Raw genomic sequence first — 16,516 nt, forward strand, 5'->3', positions numbered from 1 at the left:
TGGCGTACTTACTTTGGTGTAGCCTACTTACTGTTGCTTGCACTCTAGATGAGTCTATATGTCAGATGAATGGGTTAACAGCAGGAGTTTAATGGTATTGGTACTCGCATAAAAACCTGCTTTTTTATTCGCTGGATAACATTTTGTAATCTTCAACCCTGTCTAATCGAGCCCTTAACAAAGTTAGGTCTACTACAGTAAATTTATAGGGGTATAATGAATAGTGATATCGCACAAAAAACTAGCCTACTTACTAAATGCCCATAATTCATACTGCTGTAAAGATATTACTGATTTCTTATGTTTATTTTATGTAGTCTCCTATCTTAATAGTTGTAATGTTAATCGTGACGTTTTATACACCGGCCTTTTACAGAGGGGTTTTTTTCATGAGGATCTTGTAGGTATAGGAATTACTAATGTTTTGCTTTTTTTAGGCATTGCTGGGGACTCAACTAGTCCTTACACTTGTCATGGTCAGCATCATACAGAAAATAAGTCCTCACTTCTCCTTCTCAAGATGGCTGATCTGCTCCACAGGGTATGTGATATAAACACAGAGTAAATATTCATAGTTTGGATTTTATTTAGTATTTAATTGTTAAATTGATTAATTCTAGCCTACTGTGTATAACCTCCAAAACTCTCTGTTAGTAGCTTTTGTGCCAGCAAAAATAGGCCTGTTTCAAACCGTTGGTTTAGGGTGTACATTAGTTTGTTTTGGCTTGTTGTTAGCATTGCGACCGAAACATGTAAGGTATCATTCCTAAGTAACAACTGTAGGCTAGCGACTCCAACCGAACGGCCTTAGCCTTGCTGCCCAAACCTTTAGGACGACTTAAGGCGATAGGTACATTCTTTAACAGCTACTATAGCAGAGATTGATTCACTTGGTTTTTTTGTTATTTATCATAGTTAGGAAAACCTATTTATTATAGTTTGCTATAGCTTCATAAGTTAAAATATACATCTTGAACATACTAAACTTTTTTGACTCAAAAATACAGTAGGGTAGCCTTAGCCTATTGAATGTAAAATATTAAAAACTAGGCTACACAAAATTAGTTTTGGGATGATTTTAATTCAAAGGAAAAAAAACCTACTTCAAATTTATGGGCTTTGTGTTAAATATTTAACTGTTCAGGAAAACATTGTAGTCTAATTTATACTTACTTAATTTTTTTTTTTTTTAAAGTTGGCAGCCTCTTTTAACTCTGCAGTTTTTTATCCACATAGGCTACGGACCTGTGTGAAAACATATCCAGCAAAGCAAGGATTGAGCCAGTACAGTACAAGGGTGAAGTGTACTGTTAAAAGTAGTGGCAGGTACCAGGATCAAAACTCAAACCATCGCTGCCTTGAACCCGAAGTCTGTGGCGCTACTGTCTGTGCCACCGACTTACTGACCAGTTGCCGTTTCTATTGTTACGCATAAACTTATCTAGAATAGTTTGTAAAAACAATCATTATTACATCATTTGATAAAAGATTAAATATGTATTTGTTTTATTTTTCAGATTAATTAGATATCTATATCCGACGAATGATGAATTGAAAACACTTGCAAGAGTTCCTAAAGAAAAGCCCAAAGGCAAAAAAGATCATCGGGGGAAATATGCTGAGAATGGGAAATCCGGTCCAGAAACTTTCCATATCCCCAGAAATTTAGACATTGAGGTAGGCCTAAATAGCTTATAGGTTATATTTGTATGATCTCTTAGATACATATCTTAATATCATCGATTTATACCTATACATCTTAGATTTATAGGTTATGGTGACTTCAGCTTAGGTAGGCCTACACACACACACACACAGACATCCTCAAAAATAATTTATTTTATAGCAGAAGTGTCATGCAAGAAATGAATTCTTTGACTTGCATAGACCTTTGAATGGACAGGAAGGGAGCAATGTTGATTATAAGTTGTGAGACTGGCGGCTACAGATTAAAATAAGTTTTGTGAGGAACTGCTTCTGTTATGGATTATTGTTCTGCATTCAGGAAGAATGATTCTGTAAAAGGAAAAATAAGTAGGTAGTTATTGAAATCAAATGCAAAATTATTTATTTACCCAGGCAAAGTTAGTGCCACATAGCCCTTTCTTAGGCCCCGTTCACACGAGCGACATTCCTAGCAGAGTAGGCTGTGACTAGGTAAGCCCGAGTGGGTAGCGGACCACAGGACCAAATGGAGCCGTTCACACGAGCGTAGGGCGCCGACTAGCTCCAAGGTTTTGGGAGCTTGATGTCCCAAAACCTAGTCGGGCCCCGCTTCCCAGTCACTCGAGGCAGCTACCCAGTCACCCAGTCGAGCTGCGTAGCAGTACACATAGCCTTATGGGAGCGTTCACACGAGCGATCGGGTAGTCGCCCTGCAGCTCGCATTCTTCCTGTTGTTCTCATTTTGCACCAGTGATGGAACCGAGTGGTTTTGATATCGATATTTTCACCTAGTCCGTGGACATGTCGCTCGTGTGAACCGGTATGATCCTGTGGTCCACTAGTCAAAGCTTAGTCAGCTAGAAAAGTTGTTCTTGTGAACCGGGCCTTACACTTAACCTGTACTTAAATATAATGAAATATTTAACAAAATCAGTTTACAATAAAACAAAACAGAAATCATAGATACAGAAACTTAAAAGAAAAATCAGTAAATTTTAAATTTTACAAATACACACACACACATACAGTACGTGTCAGTGATCGCCCATGCACACAAGCCCCTAGGACAAACCAACCGTGTCCATGCGTTGAAAATAGAGATTTTTCAGTGCTGCTACAACCCGGGAACGACTATCGAGGGATTTAATAGCTAAAGGGAGATCGTTCCAAAGACGGCAAGCTTATTAGGTTGTGCTCTCCAAGAAAGTGTTTGAACTCCAAACCCATCTAGTTTGTATCTTTAAACCTCTATCTATTGTAAGAAAGGGGATAAACCCTGTACCCACGGTGCTCATCTACGCAGACACTCTGTTCATATTAAACACTTAGTCAATTTTTCAAACTGGTGTCGGCAAACGTCTTACTTCGTCTGTGTAAAACATTACTCTTAATGTTAATCTCTCTGGTTGGCTTATTTACATCAGCTGTAAAAGATATTTTAACTCTAACGTGTTTCATTTGATTGAATTTCAGCCTACTGATCGCATTTAAATGTTTTAAATTGGTGTAAATACCTGCATGCGATCTGATGCTCTGTGGTATGACAACTATAGACATACCAAGAACAAAACAACCTGCGCAGAAATGAAAAGATCACGTGGTTCGCGCCGGTAGGTGGGGCTTACCCTTCAAACCTGCGCGGCTCGAAATGGCCCAGGGTTCTTTTGTTTCTGGTATGACTATAGTTTCAGCTCAAGTTCGTCATCAAGAAAAATTAGACACACATGTCCAAGAATATAAAACATGAACATTTAGGTGACAACCAAAAGATAATATTCCGCAGACACAACGTGATCAGGTGGAAGATGTGTTTAGACTGTACGGTGATGATGTCATGACCTGGTTTCTCGATCATCTGATAGTTTTATTCACAACTGCCCCCCTCCCTTTACTTATCTCCTGTAGCTCCTTAGTAGGAGCACAGGGCGTCCAGAAGAGCTCGCTATCTAATCCCATCTTCTGCCAGGTTCCTCAGCTGACCTTAAGTTCTTCCTATGCTCCTTCTCCACTGTTCTTCTCCAATTGCCACAAGGTCTTCCTCTCTTTTGTGTGCTTGCAGGTTCCACTCTAATGCCTTCTCAATGCCTTTTCGAGCTTTCAAAGGGTGTATCCTAGCCACCTCCACTTCTTCCTCAAAATCTCCAATTCTATCTTTTGTTGCCCTGTGCATTCCCATAGCTGCTCATTTGAGATAGTGTTCAGCCAGAACATTCTTATTTCTTAATCCACAGGAACTTGTTAACAAAAACCTGGAGCTTTGAGGTACTATTTCTGTCCATCTTCCATGTCTCGCTGGTATACATTAAGTAAAAAATTCAGATCTTTGTCCTGGTCGATAAATTTCTATTCTGCCAAATAGGGTCAACTCCTCACATCCTCTTTTGCTCCTCTTTCCGCTGTGACTATGCTCCAGAGATACTGGAACGATACAACCTCTTCTACTACTTTCCCATTAAGTTCCAAGGCACCAGCTGCTTTAGCGTTTAATCTCATTTCCTTAGTCTTGTTTATATTTATCCTAAGACCAACAAGCTCAGCCTAGTGAACGAAAATTGGCCTAAATGTCTGTATATTTTTGACAAGCAAGCTTATGTCATCAGCAAAGTCAACGTCCTTTAGTCGCTCTCTCAGCCTCCATTTTTTAGTACTGTCCTAAACTGTTGTACCTAAATTTTCGATTTAGCACTGACAACTGCCTCTCCACTATCTTAATTTCAGTGTTGTGTATATATAATTTGATTGATTGAAATTGAATTTTCTCGTTAATGATATTTTGACTGTCAAATTTAACAGCCCCTTAAATTTGTGAAGTTTGCATGTTTTGTGAGAGAATGTAGATGTTTTGTGTAGTTTGTGCAGCTTTGGTATTTCTTGGTGGATGTTTTTTAAACCTTTTACTGAAGGAGCGGAAAGTTTGGCTGTGTAACATTCTGTTGGAACTATATACTTTGGACAAACACTACAATTAATTTGCTAAACACCAGGTTTTTAAGGTTGCAGTTGGTATCTGGGAATACTTGTATTAACGTTTTTAGTGTGGGGACAAGTTGGTATGCCTGTACAAGATCAGTGTTTCTGCTAAGTGCAGGAAAGTAGTGCTATAGTAGTGTGAAACCTGCTGGTTACTGTCCAAACCATCCAGTCTTGTCCACGTAATTGGCGCCACTCTTCTTTGAACGCCAAAGAATAAAGTAGATGGATAAATCCATTGTCTCTGCCCGTACGGGATAAGTTAAGAGTAGTTTAAACACAACAATCGCGTACGTCTTTACAGCAAAGCCTTAAAAACATCTACGAGTGTTGTAAAGGCTAATTATGCATGTTGCTTTCACTACTTTACCTATGACCGTTTTTTAATAACGGTTTAAAACTTCATTTCCTATACTCTGTTACATGTTTTAGGAGAAGGCACTAAAGTAAAAAAATACAAATTTATTAGTAATACTGAATGTATATATTCTCAACTATTGAACTCATTTGGTCTGTTACTTTACCACACTAGTACTTTAAAGTAAGTAAACAATCTGGTAAAGTGAATATTTTTATTCTAATGATTGAACTTAAATGCTAATTTGAAAAAAAAACTGGTTGAAGGTAAAAGAATTTTAACTCAGTTGTTCATCATAAGATTTTAGAAAAAATCAAGATTAAAATAATGGTAAAAATCAAGGAATAGCCCCAAGTGTTCAACTTTAAGTTCAAAGGGTTTGTAAGCTCACTTACTTTCATGGCCATAAAGACAGTAGAAGGTATTTGACTCAACTATCTGCCTTTATTCCTGCACGTCTTCGTAGTTTCTCATGTCTTTGACTACTTCATCTATCCACCTTTTTTAAGGCATAGTTTCCGTCCATATTTTGTACACACCAAATAGTTTTACTGTATTCATAATGTGTCACTGTAAAAGATAATAATCAGGTTAATTTTTGTCGACACTTATCAAAACAAAAATATCCCAAAAGTACCCCAAAGAAAACTGATCAGTAATTAAGTACTCAGCTGTCACAAATTAAACCACAAATTGTGTTGACTAAGTGTTTGAAGCCAGTTATGAAATACAAATTTGATTATGTCGAATCCATGAACTTAGTCTACATCCTTTATCCTTCCTAAGTATATTATATGACATCTGACATGTGATAATGTAATGCATATTTGCACTTTAGGTCCTAGACACGTTTTACAATGATAATTAACTACGGTTATTTCGCTATAGAAATGTGCTAAAACTCAGTTAAAAGAGTCGTTCCAAGCCTAGGTAGTAGCATTGAATAAACTTTTCATCTAATATATAAATTTTAACCCAACAAATGAGGTTGAATCTGTTGAGATGGTCTACCAACCAGTGACAATAACCCCGTTTTAAGTGATAAATCGATCAGCTGTTTGCTATGATACTGTATTGATTTTAATTAATACATTTTTACGCCACACTACACTATTTTGACGAACTTCCCACGCAAGGATTTAGTCCAGAAAACAGCTGTTTGCCGCCAGCTTAATCAAAACCTCTCTTAGAGGTTATGACTAGTGATTTTTAGTCCTTTAGTTGGTGGTAATATACAAGGATTTGGACAGATTTATTATTATGGCTTAATCTATCGTACGTAACTCGTCCATAATGTGTGTACCGGACTCGTATGGTAAACACATACTTGTGATGGTAAACACTTACTTTCAGGACTAGTAACGTAATATACTATTACATTACAGTACATGGGAAGTCTTTCTGTGTTTTAGTCAATGGAAGAAGTGTTTCCAGCTTTTTCAATCAGTACTTGCCATATACATTTTATATATAAAACACTGTTGATCGATATGTTGTAAACCCATGTAAAGCAATGACAAACAATAAATTTGCTGCTCATTTATTTAGATACGGATGTATTGATTTCATTTATATTTATAGGCATTATCCATTGATGTTATTTATTTCGTTTTATGTGAAATAACAAGAATTCTGTCTTGAATTTTCAGCTGGAGACTGCCAAAGTTACAGACTTGGACGTGATTCACTTGCGCTACTTTGGGGAATACCAATGGCTTCTGGACTTTGCTGTCTACGCGTTATGTGTGTATGTGATTACAGAGGTATATATACAATCTAGCAGTATACTACAAGTGAATACCATAATTCAGTATCATACAGTACTAACATGCAGTAGAACGTCAACAATTTGGAATCGTCTCTATAAGAAATAAAATAGAGTACCGTCTTTTAACACGTTAAGTGCGGCAGGCATTCCAACAGGCGCTCGCCAATGGCGACGAGGCCCGGGCAAAGGCCTGGCGCGGTTCCGTAACAGCGAATGCAATTGGCATTCAAATATTTCAATCTGACTAATAACAAAAGAGCAGCGGTGATTGTACTACGTTACCCCGAGATTGGATGTAGTTCCCTTAAACACCTGACGGTAGCAGCACTGCCTGGATCAGTAGTCAGTGGCTTTGTAATATGGCTTGAAGAGAGAAAATCCCCGAAACCGGGACAAACGCATTGTCAGACAGGATTTTATGGGAAATTTTAGTACCAACCGACACCAAAATAAATCTCACATTCTAAGCTACAGGCTAGCAACGATTTTAACGTTCCTCGGCAATGGCTGAGCTCAGCTGCAGCTTAACTAATGTAGTGGGGGTTGCGCAACTACATCAATTGATGTAGATTCAATCATTTATATAGGAGTGCTCGTGGCGTGACTACATCAATTGATGTAGTCAGCACTGAACGTGTTAAGGACTTAGCTGCATAAAGACGAACCACTGCTGCTGCTATCACACATTTTTAAAGCTCAAATAAGTAATGTCATGTTTTTACTATACTCTGTTCGCTTGGTTGCTATAAAATACAATACAGTGTTTGAACATGAACAAAATTTGTTAGCTTTAGATTCATCTCTCTTTTAGACGTGTTAACTGTAACTGTAGTTACTGAACTACAACGGGAAATACACAACTTAAAAAAATCTTTACTCAAATAAGGAAGTCATTTCGATAAACCGGATGGGGTCCAATCTCAATTAATGTGAATTATTTATCTATCTGAATGACTGGGACAGTGGTGTTGTCCTATAATCCAGATTCTAGGTGGTCATGAATTTTAGATATTTTTAGGCATACACTTTGGATGGGATACTCCCTTGTGTGGATTAACGTCCACACTAGTGAGTACTACGACTATCCGCAGTACTATCCTAATAATTAGACCAATTTGTTAATACCAAGGCAAAAAAGCCAAAATCAAATTTGGCCCATAGATTTTGCCAATTATGGTATTGTGTTGGGACAGTAGTGCGAGAGATACAGAAAACTTCCACCATTCTTCCTCAAGACAATATATGTATGTTAAATGAGATCCAACAAACATTTTGAGATGACAAAGCAATATTGATGGAAGGATTTCAATGTGCATGCAACACCCGCTTGCTACTCTAAATGATTCAATCTACCTATAATTGTATTACACAAAGTCACAAAAAGCTGTTTAACCGACAATTAACCAAGTATAGCATAATGGTGTGTGTGTTCTGCTTATCATTGTAAGGACCGATGATCTAGGCTTGAACACGAACACAAACTACAAACAGAAAAACACGAGACTCCTATCACAAAACACTCAAATTCTAAAAGCTAAAAAATTTTCCTGACTATTACTGCAAAGTAATGGTATCTCCCATCTATACCCTAAACAGCTGCCCACAATTCAAAGCCTTACTACATTACCATTAACATAGCGTTACTGTTAATCTATATTATTCGTACGCTACATGAAACTTTGTGAACGATAAGGCTTTTTTGTTTTAAGATTTAACCCCACATATTATATACCAAAATGTTCGTCTAGGTGTGTAGATTTGCAAACTGACCTTAATTTTTTTTTAAAGTCCCTTGGGCTCTGCCCCAGTGGTTTTTAAAGTTCCTTTGTTATCCTTATGAAGAACATATTTGTTTTCATTATGATCAGCTGGATAATTTAATTGCTATTAATATTTTAGTTGCAATTTAAGGAAATGCGTCCTGCAAACATTTACGACTTGGTTGAAATTAACTATTTACTATTTGAATTTGATTTGGCGTAAATATTACAATGGAAAAAAGTGAGAAATCCTGGACAATTTGATGTATACTGAAAAGAAAACCAAATTAACACTGTGCTGCATCTTTTGATAAATCATTGAAAGAGCCGATTTGCAAACTATGGAAACATAGGAAAGTCATAGAACACCACCAAGTAGAAAAAATAGAAATAATGTGTTTTTTTTTAGAATTTATAATCGCTATTATGTACAACCTAATGGGGCTATGGGTGGGAAACATCAGCTTTTGAAAAATGAAAGATACTTACAAGAAATTTTGATTATAACACCTGTAATACTTCGCAATTGCTCGAATCCAAGCAACAGGTACACTAGTTTAAACTTAAATTCATCAAGCTCTTCACACACCAACTAAGGAAGCTTATAGAGGAAGTGTATTAATGTTTACAATACAGAATTTCCTGAAAAATTAATCGTATGTGTTTGTTTGTTTCAGGTTTACACATTTTACTTGCCCCTCAAAGAAGAAGTGAATCTAAGTATGTTGTGGTGCCTGCTAGTACTGTTCTTTGCATTGTATCCTTTATATCATGCCTTAGCCCTCGAGCTAATGTGAGGTAATGTAAGATATACTAGTCAACAACTAACTGTCCATCAGCTCTAAATAGTTAATGCTATCAACAGTCTGTCTCCAACTTGCGTTGTGTCGCGATCTTTGTTGGCTGCGCATGGCGAGTAATCTCGTCACCAGTAGCGCTTTTCAGTGGCATGTGACTAGTATACTCGTCAAAGCGCCGTTTACAAACTATTGTTCCAACATGAGGTTAACCACTGCCGTGGGACGTTGTTTCGCTTGCTGCTTATTGTGCCAGTTTTATACTTCAATCTGGTATAATTCGTTTTCAGATACGACGGTGATAGACACTGTTACAAATTTATCGTAGTTTGGGTTTAGGCTTGGATTGAATGACATGGAATAGAATAACGATAATGAATGTAATGTAGCATTTTGGAAGAAACCTAACCTCAAAATTGTGCTTGACCCCTTTTTTTGATATTTTTTATGGTGTATTCGGTTACGTTGCCCTTGCCTTTTCCATCCACTTGGCAATACTGAGGGCCGGCTAACAGTTTCGTTTAGTGCTGCTATCAATTGGGTACTTGTAAAACTATGTCCACAACGATTGGGACACAGTACATGCTATAATATGCCTCTCCTATTGGATGAAACTAAATTCAAACATTTTCGCACACTTATCCATTTTCGTGCATTAGCTGTCCATGCTCTCGGCATCAGCCGACCATCACGCAGCCACAGCAAACGTTTCAAAACAAGCTTGTTATGTTTCAATTTGTAGCGACTCGCCACAAGACAATAGCGCAAGTCACGTGACACAGTTAGGTGCCCGCGCAGTATCCCCGAGGCAAGCACGCGTGGCGAGAGTAGAGTACAGTAGTAGTGCCGTGTGGTCGTCGGAAGGACCTTCAGTATTCGGATAAGTAGTAGCATTAAGACTATGAGTAGATAATTAGTTAGGGGTTGGGGAAGGGTGTAGGCAAGAGCAATCTTATTTTAATTATTTAGGATTTTTTGAGAGGATAGCAGGCTTACCTGAATGGGAAAGAGTCCAAACTGGCACAGGAACACAAAACTTTATACTATATACACAAAAAATTAGAATATTTCACTGTCACTGACAGCATTTTCAACTAAGGAAGAGAGAGATTTACTTTTTACTAAGGAAAACTCTCTCTTCCTTAGTTGAAAATGCTGTCAGTGACAGTGAAATATTCTAATGTTTTGTGTATATAGTGTAAAGTTTTGTGTTCCTGTGCCAGTTTGGACTCTTTCCCATTCAGGTAAGCCTGCTATCCTCTCAAAAAATCTGAAAAAATCTAGGCCCTTGTGCTCTATGCTACACCCTTATTTTAATTATATAATTTATTAGGTTCACCAATGGTCGTGGTCTGGTAATCAATATCCCAAATTTAGAATTCACATTTGCTAAATCTAGTTACTTTTGACGAATCAGAATAAGTCCAGATATATAATTATTTCTCTGTTCACTATATTAGATATATTAAATAACATAAAAGCTGGCTGTGATATGCAGCTAAGGTAATATTGTGCACTTTGACGAGGTAGTTACTAGTTAGTTTCTTTGCAGTAGAGTTGAGCAACGAAAGGAAATGTGTGTGATTTGGTAGTGGTTAGAGGAAGGTATATAGCGCCCAGGTATCTTCATTTACACTCATACTACTCCACATCACCACAAATTCAATGCCTATTATTTCATGAGTGTGTCGTGTGTCTACGGTTTTTGTGTGATCTTTGATGACACCTTTGACTTAACTTCACATTATGTGTACTTGAGGGGTAAAATATTCACAGATGTAGTCAGGATAGCTTACAATGGCTAGGTTTAATCGCAGGGTCTGCTATAAGGCTGATAAGGGAATTTGCTATAATTAACCAGTGTAGTACTGGCTCATACACGGGCATTGTGAACAAGTCAAGACAAATCACCAAACAATCGTGTACGAATCATCACCAAACCTACGCCGATTCTCACCAGGTCTTTGTACTTAGCAACTTAAGTTTTGTCCTCACTAACCAATTATTCAGCACAGAGGGCCTAAAACAGTGTGGCTGACATAGTAGCTTGACAATTATAACGTCTTTATCACTCGGCCACTAACGTCAAGTCAATATCTGCATGCTCGTGACAATAACATTCAATGTACTACTAACAATTGCGACAATTTTACCCGCTAACTCAGTGATGGGAGTGGTCCTGCAATTTTTTAATAGTCAATTCTAGGCCTACTATTCCTCTTGGTCAAGGTTTGAGGGCGCCTCCTCGCTAAAGGAGAAGTCCTGGAGTCGAAGCGAGGGTCAAACTCCACTCTTAAGTTGTTGAACCCGTAGCTGATATTCAGGGAATATTTTATAATTTAAATTGAACCTCGACCATTCCAAATAGGAGACAAAAATTTGCATACATGTAACACAAACTAATAAATATTGCAGTATAGTCCAATTTTTAATCTAAAAAACTTTGTATTGATTTGTGAAAATTGAGAAAAGTAGAGTTATATTTTCTAAGAATGTGTGAAGCAACTATCTAGGTCATAGGGAACTAAATAATTAACACTGAATGAATAAGCAAGGAATGTATTATCAGAGATTAAGTATTTCAGTTGATATAGCAAGATAACAAAGGGACTGTCCAACAACAGAAGTTATTCCACAAGATAATATTTAATATTTCCTAACTGACCCAAGAATTATTTAAGTTTAAGAATTGATTCAGTTTCAGATCTAGATACAACAAGTACAATTTTCCCTTTCAAATTAACCACATTTGTTGTAACTTCTTGACCTTATAATATATTGTCCTCTTGATTAGAGCAAGTTAAACTTAGACATATTTATTAAATTATCTTGCTATAGATTCATGATAATTTGGTAATTAGGCTGTAAAGTAATATTTCACTAGGCTAATTAAAAATTAGGCTTGGATAAAACTTTAAAAGTAGGCTTTTGTGATTTCCTGATTTGTAGTTATATTTTGTTTTCTGTTTAGCAGAGTTGCGCATATATTTATACTCACAGGTCCTATAAACAAGTATAAATGTAATAATTTATACCACAGAACTATATAACTTTAATATGATTCAGCCTAAGTTAAAAAGAAGCCATTTCATTTCCATGTACACCACTGATATTTTATTAATAAAATAAATGAAATCACAATAAATATATACAGTTTTCAACAATAGCCTTAAATCTGAAATGACTAAAAACAATTTTAAAATGTCATTTAAAACATCAAATAAACTATCTTATCTCCTAAAACCACGAATTGTACAAAACACTGCTAATTTTGATAAGACAGGAATTTATAAAATTAAATACAATAACTGTCCCAGTTACTACATTGGACAAACAGCTCGCTCGTTTACGCAAAGATTTAAAGAACACCTGCCTAAAAATCTACTAAATCTGCCTTCGCAAATCATTTGATAGACACAAACCATAATTACACCGACATTAATACCAACCTGGACATACAGTAGACTCCCTCTAGTTCGGCTTCGGTTGGATCGGCCGCCGGATGGTTCGGCCCGGTCTCAGGGGGACAAGTCATATCGTCACGGGCGAATGGCCTTCAACAGGATTCAACTTGAATGTTTAGTTTCCGGCCATTGAAGTAAACAATACATGTCAGTTTAGTTGACGGGTGCTTCTATGGGCGAATTGTTGCATATTACCCATGTAAAACTATGTTACATAACCTCAAAAATACCAAGAAAATTTTATAAATAGTTTTTCTTCAGTCTAATATGTTGAAATGCAGTGTATAATTAAATATTTCTGACCAATTTTTAATGTGGTAGGTTCCCCCATTATTGTTTTTGAAACACGACGGTTTATTTGACAAAAATAAATTAAAGCAAAACAAATAAAAAGTCATTGTTAGCTTCAAGGTCAAGCTATCCGCTTGCACTGACAATCGTCTGCTCTTTACACAACTGATGTCTGCTGTGCGCTTGCTATCTCCTCACAACAATTTGTGATTGGGTGATTACTGATTAGTAACCATGGCAACTTGTTGAATGTGTGGATGAAGATAAACCAAAGACAGAATAGAAGAACAAAGAAGAAAGAATAAGCGGTGTTTTACGTCATCCATTGTTATCTTTATCCTATTTTACGACTGTCGTTATTATCTTTAAGACTAAGTAGGTACTATGATTTTATGCTGTTTTATGAGTTATCTGATGTTTTTATCAACATTCTTATGTTCTAAAACAACATGTAGTAGTAGCCTATGCTGACTACGGTAGCAGTAGCTTGCAGTACTAGACTTTCTATTGTTATGTTCTTTACGTGATTTATTGCTGTACGTACAGTGTTGTGTAATTTTTGTTTTGCTTGAGTAAGCGTGATTTTAAACGTCACAGTTTTTATTACTGAACCAAGGTTAATGACTTGACATATCACGATTGCGCAATACTATTATTTGTATTTTGATTATGTAAAATGTACTGCATCCTGTTAGTGCGGCCATTTTGTAGTCCGGGCAGTGGTCCGGTCCCGAGGTGGCCGAACTAGAGGGAGTCTACTGTATTGCATTATTGCAGAAAAGGCAAGCATATGAACACCATCAAAGAGTTCGAAATATACCGATCATCTAAAAACAGTCCTACCCATTTGCTCAATGTTAAATTATCCTTCGAGTCAAATTTAATCTACAATACAGCAATAGATATAATAGATGGCAGCGTCAATGTAATGCGAGGATCTGACGACAACGGGAGTGGGAGGGGGCACATACGTCACGCTCCGACATCGACGCGTATGCGTACCCAGTCATGACTCATCTTTTGCCGGCTACACCACGCACGCTACCGTACCAGTATTATTTTAATTGGCCAATTTTGTTAAATGTTTGTGTCTTCAACGACTCTTCACAGTTATGAAGAGGATTTATGTGTTTAGAAGGAGTTTAACCATGGTATCAGCTTGAAAATGAACCTTTAGGTTCGAAACCTGGGTCGCTGACCTAAAACACAGGATCACGGACAAGTACTACAGGTATTTAACCTTTTATTAATAAATATATACTTTTCATTTAGTTAAGTTATACCTCTGTATCTCAGTCCGACATAATTATTTAATTGAAACAATCTAATATTTTGTTTGGTCTTCATTAGCCCATAGTAATTTTAAAATAACGTTTTTAATTAAAAGGAAAGTAGCAATGGTCTGAATAGCATACAGCTTTTTGGAAAACTGTATTAAAGTCCAACATTACAAACAAAATATCAGTTGATAAACGAGTGATAGGTTTAAAAAAATAAAAATAATTTTAAATTGCCCTATATCCCTTTAACCAAAAGGGTTTTTAGAACAAAACTATTACAATAGTTTAATTGGTGGTTTCTTACTTTAGTTTCATTATTCTAATGCAAATTTAGTTAAAATAAAAAAACATTGAAAACTGTTTATTGATGCTCATTCAATTACCTGTCATAAGTTGGCCTGCCATCTAGTCGGTGGACTCGTCGCTCGTGTGAACTGTTGTGTCACCAGGTGGCGGGAATGCTAGTCAATTTTAGTTATGTAGCTCGTGTGAACCCTGCCTTAGGGTGGCCATGTGTGGCGCAAAAATAGGACAGGTTCCATTTCCGTGCGACACTTGTTTCTGCGGCACGCTGTAATATGAGGGACACTTTGTGGAGCGACAAATAGTTGCAAGTGGAGTCAAGGAAAGTGATAGTTTTGATGAATGTTCTTGAATAAAATACCTAACAAATAATAAATAAATATATCTTATAGCTACTACAGTAGAGCATCAAAAATCCGAACGTCGAAAATCTGAACGTCAAAAATCCTAACCGCTCCTGAGGGTTTTAAAATATTGAATTAGCACAGAGACAACAGATGTTTTACAATTTCGCGGGCCAAACAGTCGATGCCTGGCAGGGAAATGTGCCAAGCCAGTCAGTGTTTTGTTTGTTTCCAATGTATAAACTCTACATATTTTTTCAAGAAACAAACTACTGTATCCTAGAACAATATTTTTAATACCGTAGGCCTAATTATGTGTCTATTAGGCATTTCTAGGTTATGTTTGAAAATCCAAACAAATCAATAATCTAAACTACCTACTGGCCCAAAAGTTTGGATTTTGGATGCTCTACTCAAGGTACTAAGAGTAAAACTGCAAAGAGTAAAACTTACCAGATATTGAACTACAGAAGCTTTAAAGTTTACATTACTTTATCATCTAAAATGTTAGAAATTCCTCTTATTTTTACAGTTAACAGTGTGTGCCTTTAGTTTTCCTTAACATTTCACAGTAAGAGTCTTCTCATTCTAACTGTGCAGTACTTCCAAGGTTCTGAAAGTGTTGGGGAAAGATCTACGGTGATTGTTACAGCATTTGCATACCTGCTGGTATCCATGGTAAGCTATAAGTAAAAAATGTATGTATTTTTCATTAAGTGGATTATGGTAATTTTATTCTCTCAGAATTTTTGTTGAATTTTTAATAGCCTAAGTTTGTATTAGAGCAATGGTTGATTAAGGGCACTAAGGTTTACGTATGGATAGTAGGCTAGATTGGTTAAGGCTAACGGGTAGTGGCAAACTTCTAGGTACGTACTTATTTCAGATATCTTACTGTTATTGACTGCATTATCAATTATGCCAAGTTTGAAGTTAAAAGAAATATTGTCCATGAAACCCGTGTAAACCCAACAAACTGTAATTTGCATTACTTTAGTCAGTTTATTGTAAAATATTACTGACAGGCCGAAGCTTTCAACAAATTAAGCAATTTCTTTAACTTACTTTTTCTCAATGTGACACATACTAACGATGTGACAACCAATTATTCACCTGGTAGTTTTAGGATTCACCTACAGTAGAACGTCGATTATCCGAAGCCCGGTCATCCGAAACGTCGGTTAACCAAAAGGAAGAAAGAAGAAAAAATCAATAAAATCGCGCGCCAATCACGACTGGACGTAGCGCTACGCCACCGCACGGCTGCTAAGTGGTGAAAGTCTAAATATAGCTCAAAGGTCTGACCCTCCCCCTTCCCCCCCAAACCCCTACTTTATTCACTGTTGTTACGCCCGCTCACTTCGAGGTCATTGCACAACCCCTCCCTCCCTTCTATTGTTTTTCATTGCCAGTCAGTCGCCGGCGACTGCTTTGAGTTGACCTATTCTGTTGTAACAGCTAAAAAAATAGGTTAGGACAACTACCTCTTGCTTATTTCTACACTGTAAAAATATTT

General features: G+C 36.8%; 1 protein-coding gene across 1 annotated transcript in view; it reads left to right on the forward strand.

Moving 5' to 3' along the window:
• LOC128998363 (transmembrane protein 161B) overlaps positions 1-16,516 on the forward strand; it is a 41,246-nt gene that overhangs the window by 1,469 nt on the left and 23,261 nt on the right. The window contains exons 2-6 of the mRNA XM_054424468.1: positions 438-541; positions 1,518-1,677; positions 6,643-6,756; positions 9,199-9,278; positions 15,573-15,678. Of these exons, the coding sequence (XP_054280443.1) occupies positions 438-541; positions 1,518-1,677; positions 6,643-6,756; positions 9,199-9,278; positions 15,573-15,678 (564 nt within the window). The remainder of the gene's footprint in view (positions 1-437; positions 542-1,517; positions 1,678-6,642; positions 6,757-9,198; positions 9,279-15,572; positions 15,679-16,516) is intronic.

Source organism: Macrosteles quadrilineatus, unplaced genomic scaffold (genome assembly GCF_028750875.1).
Source record: "Macrosteles quadrilineatus isolate MER2022 unplaced genomic scaffold, UCM_ALF_1.0 Scaffold_7__1_contigs__length_78375512, whole genome shotgun sequence".
NCBI lineage: Eukaryota > Metazoa > Arthropoda > Insecta > Hemiptera > Cicadellidae > Macrosteles > Macrosteles quadrilineatus.